Source organism: Rhamphochromis sp. 'chilingali' (genome assembly GCF_963969265.1).
Source record: "Rhamphochromis sp. 'chilingali' genome assembly, chromosome: 2".
Taxonomy (NCBI): Eukaryota; Metazoa; Chordata; class Actinopteri; order Cichliformes; family Cichlidae; genus Rhamphochromis; species Rhamphochromis sp. 'chilingali'.
In genome coordinates this window covers 61,747,627-61,761,289 of record NC_137930.1, presented here as the reverse complement: position 1 = coordinate 61,761,289, position 13,663 = coordinate 61,747,627, and the positions used below count along the sequence as shown (strand labels likewise).

At 41.0% G+C, this 13,663-nt stretch overlaps 1 protein-coding gene across 1 annotated transcript in view; it reads left to right on the top strand.

The window, feature by feature from the left end:
• Positions 1-11,191, top strand: part of polr3b (polymerase (RNA) III (DNA directed) polypeptide B) — a 28,711-nt gene extending 17,520 nt beyond the window's left edge. Inside the window, exons 16-28 of the mRNA XM_080861278.1 lie at positions 325-478; positions 630-704; positions 966-1,064; positions 1,170-1,297; positions 2,317-2,526; positions 2,634-2,792; positions 4,554-4,671; positions 4,786-4,928; positions 7,968-8,071; positions 9,256-9,422; positions 10,296-10,409; positions 10,499-10,672; positions 10,842-11,191. Coding sequence (XP_080717404.1) covers positions 325-478; positions 630-704; positions 966-1,064; positions 1,170-1,297; positions 2,317-2,526; positions 2,634-2,792; positions 4,554-4,671; positions 4,786-4,928; positions 7,968-8,071; positions 9,256-9,422; positions 10,296-10,409; positions 10,499-10,672; positions 10,842-10,971 — 1,775 coding nt within the window. The 3' untranslated portion in view covers positions 10,972-11,191. The remainder of the gene's footprint in view (positions 1-324; positions 479-629; positions 705-965; positions 1,065-1,169; positions 1,298-2,316; positions 2,527-2,633; positions 2,793-4,553; positions 4,672-4,785; positions 4,929-7,967; positions 8,072-9,255; positions 9,423-10,295; positions 10,410-10,498; positions 10,673-10,841) is intronic.
• Positions 11,192-13,663: the final 2,472 nt, after the last annotated feature.

Below are 13,663 nucleotides of genomic sequence, written 5' to 3'. Positions count from 1 at the left end.
TTTTCAACATTGACAAACGTGCTACAAGTGACTGTGACATGAATTTGAAATAATGAAGTGAAAAAGTCACATAAAATAATCAAAGGAAGATCAATATAATGTGTTCTTCTTATCAAAGGGTTTTGTAACATCAATAAATTAAAAAAATTGGTCTTAGCCTGTTTTGGCGTGCTGTATCACAATTGCGTAACAATTGTTTGGTTGCTCTTAAAGATTACTGAATACGCAAAGTCAGAATGTGTTTAGCTCAGCACATCAGTCTTCTAACCCAAAAATATGTTTAATATTTAATGTCTATCCTCTTTATCTGTATCATGTCCACAGGTAACATCCTCGGTGTGATCCGAGACCATCAGAAGCTGATCAACACTTTCAGGTTGATGCGCAGGGCGGGTTTCATCAATGAGTTTGTGTCCATTTCCACAAACCTGAGCGACCGCTGCGTCTACATCTCATCTGATGGAGGACGACTCTGCAGGTGCGGAAGTTTAGAAAAAATAGCATAATGTGGAAATAAATGTTTGCTGAAGATCGTTACACACCAGTGTGTTTGCTTAGCGTAACATTGAGTTCTTTAGTTGTAAGAATGTTTTTCACACAGCTTTGTTTTGTTGTGTTTCCCTCTGCAGACCATACATCATCGTAAAGAAGGGAGTTCCAATGGTGAAAAACAAGCACATCGAAGACCTGTCTCAGGGCTACAGGTGAGGGTAGGAGTGCAGAGAGTGACTGCTGTTATTAAAGAAGCAGCTCTTTAAGTTACTGTTTTGTTTTTTAAACTCGCCACTTTGGCTTATTTGCTAACTTAATAAACATCAATTATACAACTGCTTGAAAAACAAAAGCCACTGGTTAGTATCGTGCATATTTGTGAAATTATGAGTGTATCCTCACACCACAATCACACCATACAGGCACTTCCCAAACAGTAGATTTTTATTAATAGTTTCTGTACTTTGCTTCAGAACTTTTGAGGATTTCCTACATGAAGGCCTGGTGGAGTATCTGGATGTCAACGAGGAGAACGACTGTCAGATCGCCCTTTATGAATACATGATTAACAAGTCAGTGGCACATGATAAGCTGATTTCAGTAAAATGAAAAGATCATTCAGGTTTATGTCAAGTAAGTTATACCTGTTTTTTTGGGTTTTTTTTAAACCTCTCTAGAGACACAACACACTTGGAGATCGAGCCCTTCACACTGCTCGGGGTGTGTGCCGGCCTCATTCCCTACCCCCACCACAACCAGTCACCCAGGAACACATACCAGTGTGCTATGGGCAAGCAGGCAATGGGTAAGAGTGGGCTGAGCAGCTAGCACACAGGTCATCAAACTGCAAGGATCTCGAATCCTTTCTCAAACATCCTCCCCACAGCTGCATGTGCACACACAAACACGGCCTCTTACAGTAATTTAATCTTACATGAACACATGAACAGTGTTCCTAAGCCTCCTAAATCTGCCGGTTCAGAGTTTGCACTTTTATTTGCACAAGTTAAAATCATACAAAAGGGCATTAGAATAACAAATGGTATAGATACAAGCAGCCTGCTGGTTCGTCTCCCCCAAAACTCCACTCCTGCACCACTTCTTGTCAGAATGCATTTGTATGTGTGATTAAGTGTCTCATGTGTGTGTGTGAGTGTGTGAGCATGAACATCAAACATGGGGAGCTTGCGTAGGTTTTCTTTTGTGCTGTGTGTGCAGAGGCCCTTTCCCTGCCAGTCACCCAGAGTGTCATTAGCAATTCATTGTGTCTGCTCTGGCTGTGCTCGGGGGGTCAGTGTGCTCAGCTGCAAAAGACCACTGAGTGTGCACCCGGAGCTCCTTGGTAACCAGAACTTCCCCAAACGGCCCTGCTAACATTCATAAGGACTGCGGTCGCCCCCACCCCTCCACTTTACCTTCATCCGTTCCTTCCTCCCCGCCCTCCCAGTCTTTACAAAAACACTGACTGGAACTATATTTGGCCCAATATTCTCTGCCTTGTCTATTTTGTATGGACGGCTCTCATACATGTGCAAATCTGGCTGTGTGGCCCGGCCCTGTTATCACACGCAGTTTAATTGTGAAGCAGTATCATCTGACAAGTGTCAAAACCACACGGAGGCCAGACTTTAGGCCATAATATAAGAGAGGTCTAATCAGGAGGAAGTAACATCTATAATCCTCTAAAAATGGATTTATTGACAATTTTATATATTTTCTTATAGATGCCCTAAATCACTAGATTACAGACACACAGTGTGTTACATATAAGTTTTTATTAAAAATTCAGTTCTTTTTTTTAAAATTCGTGATTCTTCTCTCCAGGGACTATCGGCTACAACCAGAGAAACCGCATCGACACCCTGATGTACCTGCTGGCCTATCCTCAAAGGCCGATGGTCAAAACAAAAACCATTGAGCTGATTGATTTTGAGAAGCTGCCGGCTGGTCAGAACGCCACCGTGGCTGTGATGAGCTACAGTGGCTATGATATTGAGGACGCTCTGGTCCTCAACAAAGCCTCACTGGACAGAGGTGTGAGATCTGTCCAACTTAAAGAATTGCATAGTCGTTTTTAAGCAACAAAATACCAGAATAGGAGGTAGAAAATCTAATGTAACAGTAAATGTGTCTCCAAACAGGATTTGGACGGTGCCTTGTCTACAAAAATACAAAATGCATACTGCGGCGTTACACCAATCAGACTTTCGACAAGGTGATGGGCCCCATGTTGGATGCTGCAACACGAAAACCCATCTGGAGGCACAGCATCCTGGATGCTGATGGTATCTGCTCCCCTGGTGAGTACCAGCAGGACTGGAGCAAATCCAGCATGGTTCGCTGCTCCTTAACAGCCTCTTCTGTGGCATTCATTTTATGAGCATTATCTGTGTCATTAATAGTGGTCAGGAGTTTGTTTTTACTGATGTTTCACTCAGAGAGAAGTGAAGCCTATTTTGCAATATTTACACACACACCACTTCTTACATATCTCCATAGTTTTTCATCGATTGGAACAGTTAGAAATGTGTTATCAATATTATTAGTATGAAGAAGAAGAAAATAGGATCATACAGTACAAGTGTGGATTAATCAGGCATCTCACGTATGCCTGATTACAAGCCAGTCCATTTCATGCATGCACAGTAGCGCAGGAAAATAGTTGCTCACACACTCGCTGTGGCCATTATTGAGCTCTTCACTGTGAGTGAACACACAGTTCCCAGAGTAAATCCTGGTGGAACCACCACAAAATCGTTTTTTACAACAAACCAAATCTGGCACCTAAATCACCCTCACCAAGCTCAATATGGACATTTTAAAGGAGTTAACAAAGAGAAAGTGCCTAAAGCTGAAGCTGTCCAGAGCTTATAGCCGGCCTGCAGCCATGAGATGCATTGTAAGCCTCGGTATGAGCAAAGTATCAAAGCAGTTACAAAAAAAATTGTAGAGACGAGTGAAAAGAAACGAAGGTCCTGTTGTCTGGTGACATTATAAACATGCTGAAAAATGATGTAAGTAACTGACGTTTGTTTTGTAATGTAAATCTGTTGCATCTGCTTTTGTTTCGTTATTATGTAAAGGTGGGTGTACAGAAACTTATTTTCAATTAATCATTTGTACCTCATGTGGCAGACCCCTTTAAAAGCATCCTGTGACTTACTGCTTTTATTATGAAAATAATATTTAAGATTCAAAAAGTTGATTTTTGTTTGTATATCCTGTATTAGCAACAGAGCCCAACTTATATAAAGCTCCTATTTGCTGATATATTAATTTTCATTTGTCAGGCAATAAATTAACAGTAAAGAAGAAACAGAAAAAAACACCCTTCAACCATGTTATCGGTGTTGACTTTGCATAGTTTGTCCACTAGAGGGCACTCTGCTACTTCCCTGTTGGCAACATGCTACAAACAAAACAGCCAGTTGATCTGAGCAGAGTCAGATGGATAATGAATAAGTAAAACAAACTTATTTTTAAACCTGCATTGTAACATTATGTTGGTAAGGACACATAAGTTACTGCACATAACAAGTATGAGTATTGCTATCTGATTTTTAAGTCTGCAAATTTCAGTATCAATTCCAGTATTGGTCGGGCTCTAGCGTGCGGATCGCTTCTCAGTCGGATCCACTCCTCGTTCATCATATTTAGTTTTAAAAAAATAGCGCAGGAGACCACAAACCTTGGGGGGGGCATGGACATCAAAGAGCTTGTTTCTATCTTTCATATACAGTTTATGGTTTTAGTAGCGATTCAAAGTCATTACCAGAACAGTAGAGACATTTTTGAAGAAAGCAGATGTAAACAAAGCTAGCAAAAACAAAACAGGTAACAAGCAATTTAAAACTGTGTTAAATACAGTTTTAAATTGAGAGCCCACATGTGAGAGCCCACATGTGTGAGCTCAAATAAGTCTGAAAACAAACTTATTTGTTTTCGTTCTTTTGCTTTTGGTCAAAGATTTGACGTTAGCACAAGTTAAAGAGAACTTAATGGCCTTTAGTCTATGTAGGCCAGTCTGTCTAAGACTCTTTGATGTGTTTTGTGTGCTTCAGGTGAGAGAGTGGAGAACAAGCAGGTGCTGGTGAACAAATCTATGCCGACTGTCACGCAGACACCACTGGAGGGCAGTACCCAGCCAGGCCAGCCCCAGTACAGAGACGTGCCCATCAGGTGAGTCAGCTCCCAGCACCACGCCCACACACATCACTGTGGAACTATTTTTTTCAGCTCTTACATCTATGTAGAGGGAAAAACGGGACTCAGTTTGAATTCTCTTGTTTTCAGTTATAAGGGGTCAACGGACTCGTACATTGAAAAGGTCTTGATCTCGTCCAATGCTGAAGACGCCTTCCTCATCAAGATCCTCCTGAGGCAGACCAGGAGACCTGAAATAGGCGACAAATTCAGCAGTCGACACGGACAGAAAGGTGCCGACCCCATGACAGCCACAATGCCTGCTCTGTGAGACCAGAGCCTAAAGATTTTGAGCTCAAAGCTGGAGGGAGAGTACAGAGGGTTAGGGTTTTCAACCTGTTGCGAGAGATTTGTAAATGCCTGGACAAAAAGAGGAAAATCTTTCACTGTGCTTGAGCATTTGTTGAGTCAAGTCCCACTAGCTGCTGTTCTGTCACTGTCCCCCTGTTCTCATCTTTCAAGAGCCTTTTCAATTAATTGGCTCTTTGTCCTGTGCCAGACTATGCAAATTTATTACACCCCAGCAGTATTCTGGTGCTACTGGGGGGAAAAAGTGTTTATAGCCTCTATTGTTTTGCAGCGCCTCCCCTATAGAGGGCTAGTATGATGTTTTAATCAAAAAGCTAACTGGCGCCATGCATAATTTACTCTCTTCATTAACATGGTGGGCACTGGGCGGTCAGCTCGGGATGGGACAATGTCTTCTGTCTCAGATAGTGACAAGGAGAGAGGTCAGTGTGGGGTTAGCTGGAGGAGTTTTGGATGGAGACACCCAGATGTGCAGCTGATGTGGAGCTAGTTTTAATCACAATTGCCTCAAAGAGGAAAAGTAAACCTTTTTATCTACATTTTTGCTTCACTGTGGTCATCTCTCTGTAAAAACAACCATTTATTTCTTCTCTGATGAGTAATTTGAAAGGAACATTTCTTCATCAATATATAAAAGTGTTTAATTAGAAGTGAATTTGGCTGCAGTGATGGATCTCCCAGCTTCTCATGACTACTCTCATAAGTCCTGGTCAGCAGAGCAGAATAAGTTAATTATTTACCGGTCACACACACATACACAGCTGTGTAGGTGGGGGAGGCGGCGGACGGGCTGTTAGTAGTAGGGGCCTATTGTGTGAGCCGCCACTGTGGAGCTGTATGAGCTGTGATGGAGGGCTCTGGACCCTTGCTGTTGTCTTGCCTTTCTCTGCTGATTTCATGCCTCTTTTATCATTTACTTTCACACAAAACAAACAACACCCAAGGATGTCTGCTGTTGGTAGTGTCTCTGTGGTGCTTTCCACCGTTTTCCAACTTCATTCTTCCTCCTCTCACTCCTCTTTTGGAGTACTTTTAACCTGATAATCAGCCTTTTTCTTAATGCCTTTTCTCTCTTTATGCTTTCTTCTGGCCCTGCCTTACCCGCCTTTTCTCTTTTCTTTTCACCTTCTTCCTGCTGTTGGATGACTTTCCTGTTAATCGCCGTACTTGTTCCTAGTCAACATCCTGTTGCAACATCCTGTAAGGCATCAGCAGTCAGCTGCGTCGCTGACTGGTCGGCTAATAGTGAATTTTTCCCACGTGCACTGATTCGTTTTCTCCTCTCGAGTTGATCCCCTCCACTTCCTCTGACTTGAACTGAAAATCATGGGTGTGTAATCCCAGTCTCCCTGTCCAGCTAAGCACCTTTCTCCACTTCCTGCTCTCCTTCACTTCACTCCTTTTTCCTTTTTTTCTTCGTTTTTTCATTTGCAAATGGACCTACAATCTGTTTACCATGGCCAAGGAAGAGTGCTTCGGCCCCTCAGTAAACATTTGCACTCACACTTAAACTCCTGGCTACCAGGGGTGCTTGTCCCCCCACATCATGCGAGTCAAAAGAGGTCCCTGTCTGTCCACATGAGTATGGAAATGTCATGCTCTGCCAGTGGTCCACACAGAGCCCCCACAGCACAAACACTATTAAGTTTGCTGAACTGGTGCTTGCAGTTAAGTCAGAAAGTCAGATTTTTTTGTCCTTAAAACCAGATTAAAACTGCAGCCTACTTTTAAAACTTATCACTTTTATTTAACATTTTCTATTCAAAATATTATAAAAAGCCTATTACACATTCTGTGCAGCCAAAGTGATGTGTTAACACTAGGGATGGGTACCGGTGTCGGTTCTGACATAAACGGTAGTAACCAGACCGAAAAGCAGCGCACATTTCGGTGCTTTATTTCGGTGCTTTTTTTTCCTGAGCTGTGATACACTTCTAGCCAATCATTTTACGTTTCCGAGGATAGTAGGCGAGTCCAGGTACGTACGTTCTTTTAGAGCAGAGCTACAGATTAAAAATGTCCAAGGTGAAGCGGTCAAAAGTCTGGCTATACTTCACAGCAAAAGATGCAAACTCAGCAGCCTGCAACAAGTGCTTTAAGCTGATACTGTGATACTGTCAAAGGAGGTAACACCTCAAATCCGATGAAACACCTGGCGACGCATAGCGTTTTTTTTAAAAGCCCAGAAATGCGCCGTATTTGATAGCTTGCTGCGAGACCTCACACCGAGCACATCTACTGTGGGTGTGGTGCCTGTTATCGGACCCAGATTTAGCAACATCCCCAAAAACCCGAAGAGGAGAGTCCTGGCCCCTAGCTCTGCCAGTGTAGCAGAAATGATGAGGAGGATGATGCAGCAGCAGCCGTTCTTCTCTGCGTGAGTAGCTTAATGTTGTTTGTGTGTAATTTACGTTGAGTAGGCTAACCATGTTATTACATTAATGCATGTAAGGTGAACTAGCAAACATCATCATAGCTACATGCGGCTGTCTTCTTGTTTGATGGCAGATACTCCCTTCACCCTGGCCAAAAAGGCTAAAATGACCAAAGAAAAAGTGGAAAACTGCTGAACATGAGAGGTTTTTGGACAAAGTTTGTGTTTTTTCCATTGTTTAAGCACTGCTTCCAGCCAAGAGTGATACCATATATGCCCCATAGCTGCAGAAAAGGCTAACATTGTTATCTTTTTACAAAAAACCAGCTGAACATGAGAGGTTTTTGGACCAATTTTGTGTTCTCCATTCTTTAAGCACCGGTTTGAGCACCGTTTAAGCACCGGCACCGTTTCAAAAGTACCGATTTGGCACCGGTATCGGATAAAACCTAAACGATACCCATCCCTAGTTAACACTGCTGTAAAGTTAAAGTACAGCCTCGGATCCTCACATGTGGGAAGCTGATTGGTTTTCTCTTTGCCATATGTGTGCATTAATGTTTTTTGTGTGTGTGTTTGTGTGTTTCAGGTGTTTGTGGCCTCATCGTCCCACAGGAGGACATGCCGTTCTGTGACACAGGGATCTGTCCAGATATCATCATGAACCCTCATGGATATCCCTCCAGAATGACGGTGCGACACTTCACAGCTGTGGAAACTCAAATTCTGCAACATTTTTCTCTGTTGATTCATATGCCAAGTATTTTTTGCATTTTTTCCATTGTTTTGTTCAGAAATAAACCAAAGGGGAAGAAATTTAAAAAATTAAACAGTAAACAACCATAATGTCAAAAAACGGTGTGAAATATAATCTGCAGATGACGAAACGTTTGCTAAACAGTTGATTAAACGATTATTTTCTCAAAAGTTTTAAAAGACCCCAAAGGCAAAAAAGTGATACCTTTAAACATCTTGGAAGATCCAATCATTAATGATCAACCCATTCGCTGGAGCTAGAACTTATAATATATTATTCATGGTATTTTTAGGGCTATTAATTCATCACTGGCTTTGTCATTTCTGCTCCGATGTTGTAACATTTGTCAGGGAGGTTAAGTTTTCTTTTCTCTTGGTGAAAAGCTGGTTATTTGCCGTCTAATTTGAGGACGTGCTTCTGGTTTTTATTTGTGGGTTGTTGTTCTTTTTGTTTTTGTTCTTTTTGCTACGACTGGAGTCTGAGTCACGTAGGATGCTGTGGCTGTCGCTCTTTATAGGTTTGTGCCGGCTCTCCTGAGACAAAACCCTCATTATCCCCACTCCTCTTCTCTCTGGGTTATCATTGGCTTCCAGAGCACACGTCCATTGACGCCGTTAAGCAGCAATCTCACTGTTCACAAACAGATATTTGTTGCTGCGGAGACAGCTGCCAGTGAGGCCACCGCCTGTAGCGGTGTGTGTGGAAGTTTTATAAAACGTGGCCAGTACATGTGAACTGTAGGATGGTGATGAATGTGAATGACATGAGACTTGGCTCTGTTTCATACACTGTAAAAACCTGAATGATCTTTACTGCTGCTCACTCTGGTTTCCATGGAAAAGGCTCAGAAATGCTTGGCTCCAGAGGATGTTTCTGTGGCCTGGGAGTGATATGAGAGTAGGTGTTTCCCTTTGTGTGTCGGGGTCAGGGGTCCTCTGAGTGCGATCTTAGTGGAATTGTTGAACTCAGCCATCCTTGGACTGCTGTCACCAACCCTGAGGAGTACATGTGTAATCTAATCTCACCCTTAATATACACATTTAGTGCCAGGAGAGGATGTAAAGCACAAAAAGATTTGTGTAATGAACAGAGCTGCTGTTCTTTTCCTGAACTTCGTCAGGTGGGAAAGTTGATTGAACTCTTGGCTGGGAAGGCGGGGGTCCTGGATGGGCGCTTCCACTATGGCACAGCCTTCGGAGGCAGCAAGGTGAAGGATGTGTGTGAGGATCTCATCCGTTATGGATACAACTACCAGGGCAAAGACTACGTCACTTCAGGCATCACTGGGTAATTAATAGAGGATGTTTTAGGTTAATAGCCACACACAACACAATGCTGCTACACAAGTGTTTGCATTGCTACTCATGACTGTTTACAAGTCTTATTTCTCTTAATGCTGTGAAAAATTTCTCAGAGTGATGTTAACATTTTCTCACCACAATATTAGTTCTTAACTCATTCACTGCCAGGGTTTTTGAGCATTTTTACTCATTTTTGAAGAGCCACAGAAAACTGTGTGTTATGATCATATAAATGCTGAACCTACCAAAATGAAGAACAGACTCTCTTCTTTCATCCAAAAAAAAAAGCTTGTTTCTACCATTTTCCATTCTTTAGTAATCAGCTGTAGAAGAGAGGTGGGTTCCACCAAAAATGCCTGTTTTGACCAAAAAAAGGGAGAAAACGAGCTTTTTGTGAAAAATACATTTCAAGCAGTCTGATATTCACTGACAAGCTGCCCGAGGTTGTATTCTAGCCCCTCCCTTTGGAAAACGTAATTGACGTCTATAGACGTCAATGGCAGTGAATGAGTTAAACAGTAGCTTGAATGTTTTCATTATGCAGAAATTGCATATTGGCATAGTGGCCTCGTTAGTGCCTGTCCATCCGGCACCAGCTGTATATAAACAGTACATTTAATTTCTGTGTAAAATCTGCCGTCTGAAGGCAAGGATCACGTGTACAAATCTTTCATTGTTAGTATTTCTTTATTCAAATTTATGGACCAGCAGTCCAAAAAGAAGGCAGATTTTTGTTGGAATCATCTCATGCTCTGCTTATCCACTATTTTATTACAAAAAATGATAGATTTTATATGCTTATGTAATGTATGTGTTAGCCTGATGTGCACACAATTCCTGACCCCTGCTTTTCCCTCAGAGAACCTCTGGAGGCTTATATCTACTTTGGACCTGTGTATTACCAGAAACTGAAGCACATGGTTCTTGACAAGATGCACGCCAGAGCCCGAGGCCCCAGAGCCGTTCTCACCAGGTAGTTTCTCATCTGTGGTGACGTTGAGATTCGATTAGTGCCTATAAGTGTTGAATTAAATTCTCCGTATCCAACTGTCCTGATAACAGGCAGCCCACGGAGGGTCGCTCCAGAGATGGAGGTCTGCGTTTGGGTGAGATGGAACGTGACTGTCTGATCGGCTACGGAGCGAGCATGTTGCTCCTGGAGCGCCTCATGATTTCCAGCGACGCTTTCGAGGTGGACGTGTGTGGGCAGTGCGGGCTGTTGGGATACTCTGGGTGGTAAGCTGTTTCTGCTGGTGAAACATGTTAGGGGGCATCACAAGATCTGGTGCACATTGATACGAACTGAAAGAAGGGGAAATATTTAAGTTTACACAGTGACTAAAAAAGCTTGGTAGCTGTGTAATCCGGGTGGTCCATAAACGTCTGTTCTGTTTCCGTGTTTCAGGTGTCATTACTGTAAGTCGTCCTGCCACGTCTCCTCCCTGCGTATCCCCTACGCCTGCAAACTCCTCTTCCAGGAGCTGCAGTCCATGAATATCATCCCTCGACTCAAGCTGTCGCGCTACAACGAGTGAGCAGGACAGAGACGGGACGTGTGAGTCACAGGTTTAGAGCAAGAGTTATAAGTTGATTTGTGAATGTTTGATCGAGCGACAAACAAGCAGAAAGAAGCTGAAACAGGACTATTTTTGTTGTTGTTTAAAATCTGAAAACTTTTTTCCTGTTTCTTTTTTTTTAATGTTTCTTTTTTCTCTGTTTGTGTACATAATAAATAAGTTGATGTTTTTTCTTTAACTTTGACTTCTTTCATTACAAATATCAAAAGGTTGCCCTTTGAGGGCAAAATCTCCAGGATGTCACCAACTTTAAATTGTTTGTCCTGAAACATGTTTTGACCGCAAGATCTTTTGAACATCCTGACCTGGGTCATATTTCCCCACTTTTTTTTTCTGTCTGCTTTTCTCCTGTCTAATAAATGTTAAGTAGGATTTTGAAGCTGGAAACTTTGAGATCGGCTGTAGCAGTGCAGTGTGAAGAAAACATACCCTAGAGTCAAAGAGGTCCCATAATAACTTCTTTTCAGTAGATTCACTCTTCACTGCTGATTTAATCACTTAAATTCAAAAAGATAAAAGCAGGTGCGTGCAGCTACATGCCAGATATCCAACCCAAGGACGCTATAAAGCTAAATGGTAGAATTAAGTGAGTGAATCTAATCAGTATCGTCACCTTAAATATAAACTGATCTTTGTTACCCACGAACAGTGTCCTGTATGGCTGTAAACTTTGTCACTTACTGCAAATTAACCAGTGTAACCTGCCCCAGCGTTTTCATGCAACCTTTGAATAACATGAAATTAGCACACGCATTTGTTTTTCAAGGTCTTTCTCAAAGATATCATTCAAAAGCACATCATGTATAGATCCACTATCAGATAAATATACGAAATAATAGGACAGTACATTTGAGATTTAGTTTTCTAGTGTATAAAATATCAGCAGTCGTCCCCTTTGTGCTAACTTCTTTCTCGAGTCTTTCTCTACATTTCTTGACACCAGTTTAGTTCAGAAACAGTTTCTGTGTTTTCTGATATTTGCTGAGCCGTTTGAAAAGTATTTGACCCAACACGTAAAAAAGCATTACTTCTCTAATGCTGAATTACTGTGACTGCAACTTTACACCTGCACCGTGAACACATGATGTGTGTGTGTAAGGGGGCCATGGGATGTCATTGTTTTTTATTACCTGAATTAACAAATTCTGTTGTGTTATGCTTTAACCTGCCTTAACTTTAAAATTAATTAACTAGGAATCAACTAAAACTAGATGTGAAAACATTTTAGTTACCTAAAATAAAAAACTTAGTTATTTGTTTTTCAAAACTTTAATGAAACAATGTTGTGAAATTAGGAGATTAACTGAAAAAAAAAAACCCCCAAAACAACAAATTTAGATGACAATTTTGTATATGTTAGTTTTGTGAGAATTATTCTCACAGCTTGTCTGATGAGGCTTTGATGGATGTATTTATTGAGGCTTCAGATGTCTACAACACTGTGAGACTTTTTTTCCGTAAATCTTACCTCTGGTATATGTCATAAATACGATACTTAGGACAAAAACTACCCTGAAAATAATTTTTAATAACTGCTTATTTTTAGTTGTAAACAATAAAATCTGAACTGAAATGAGCAAACCCGCTCAGGAAACGAAATCAAACTAAACTGGATTAAAATGAAAAACACAATTAAAAACTCCTTAGAAAATTCAAAGTAATAATAATAATAATGTTATTATAAAGTTGCTCTGTGGGAATCGTACTGAGTCTGAGAATTACCTGCCCAGGTGGCGGCCATGCAAACTCAAAACACATTAAAAATGCAACAACAAAAAATACAACGTCAGTAACATGTTATACTATACACAAACACCCTTACCTAGTGTTGCTTTAAAGATAAAGAAAGGGCTGTTTTCTGCAAGTGGTGACCACCATCCTGTCAAATCATAAAGAATCTGTAATAAAACAGAGAGATGCCTGAAATAAAAGTGAATGCACTGCATCACTGTAAATAATGTTTTCGTTATGAATTTAACCCAAGAAGTAATGAAAACAAAATAGTGTGCATTTAACACTTTGTGCATTTATACTGAGGTGTGTTGTCAAGTCTTTTTTTTTTATTTGGGAAGGAGTTAAAGTACAATTTTAAGACATGTATTAACCTTTTAGAATTTACAGGTGTGAATAGTGATTACTCACAAAGCATCAGCTGATGCTTGTGTTAGTTAAACGTATAAATGAGAATCAGAGCACAGTTTTATAGTTATCAATGCAGAAATCCTGATGATTTAAAGCCTTTTCGTAGAAAGAGCAAATAGTTTGTGCTCTGATATCAGTGCATCTTTATGCAGCTGATACACGCACAGAAAGCATTCAAATGTTCTAGAATTCATCTCATGGAACAATAAGTATCTTTTTATTATTATATATAATCAGCAGTGTACAGTTAATTTTTTTACATTTTTAACTGATTTTTGGAAGATTAATTTTGTTTGATCACAATCAAAAACACGAGTGACTGAAGTCTCTCGGTAGAGAGAGCAGGATGTCTCCTGTTTGAATTCAATACGAGTGGACAGCTGGATGCTCGATGCAGCAGCTTTGTTGACGTTACCAGGGAGAGAGCAGCTTTAAGTCATATGATTTCCTCTTTAAAGTGAAGCCCTAATGCCACCAACTTGTCGTATGTGGCGTAACCACATACCCC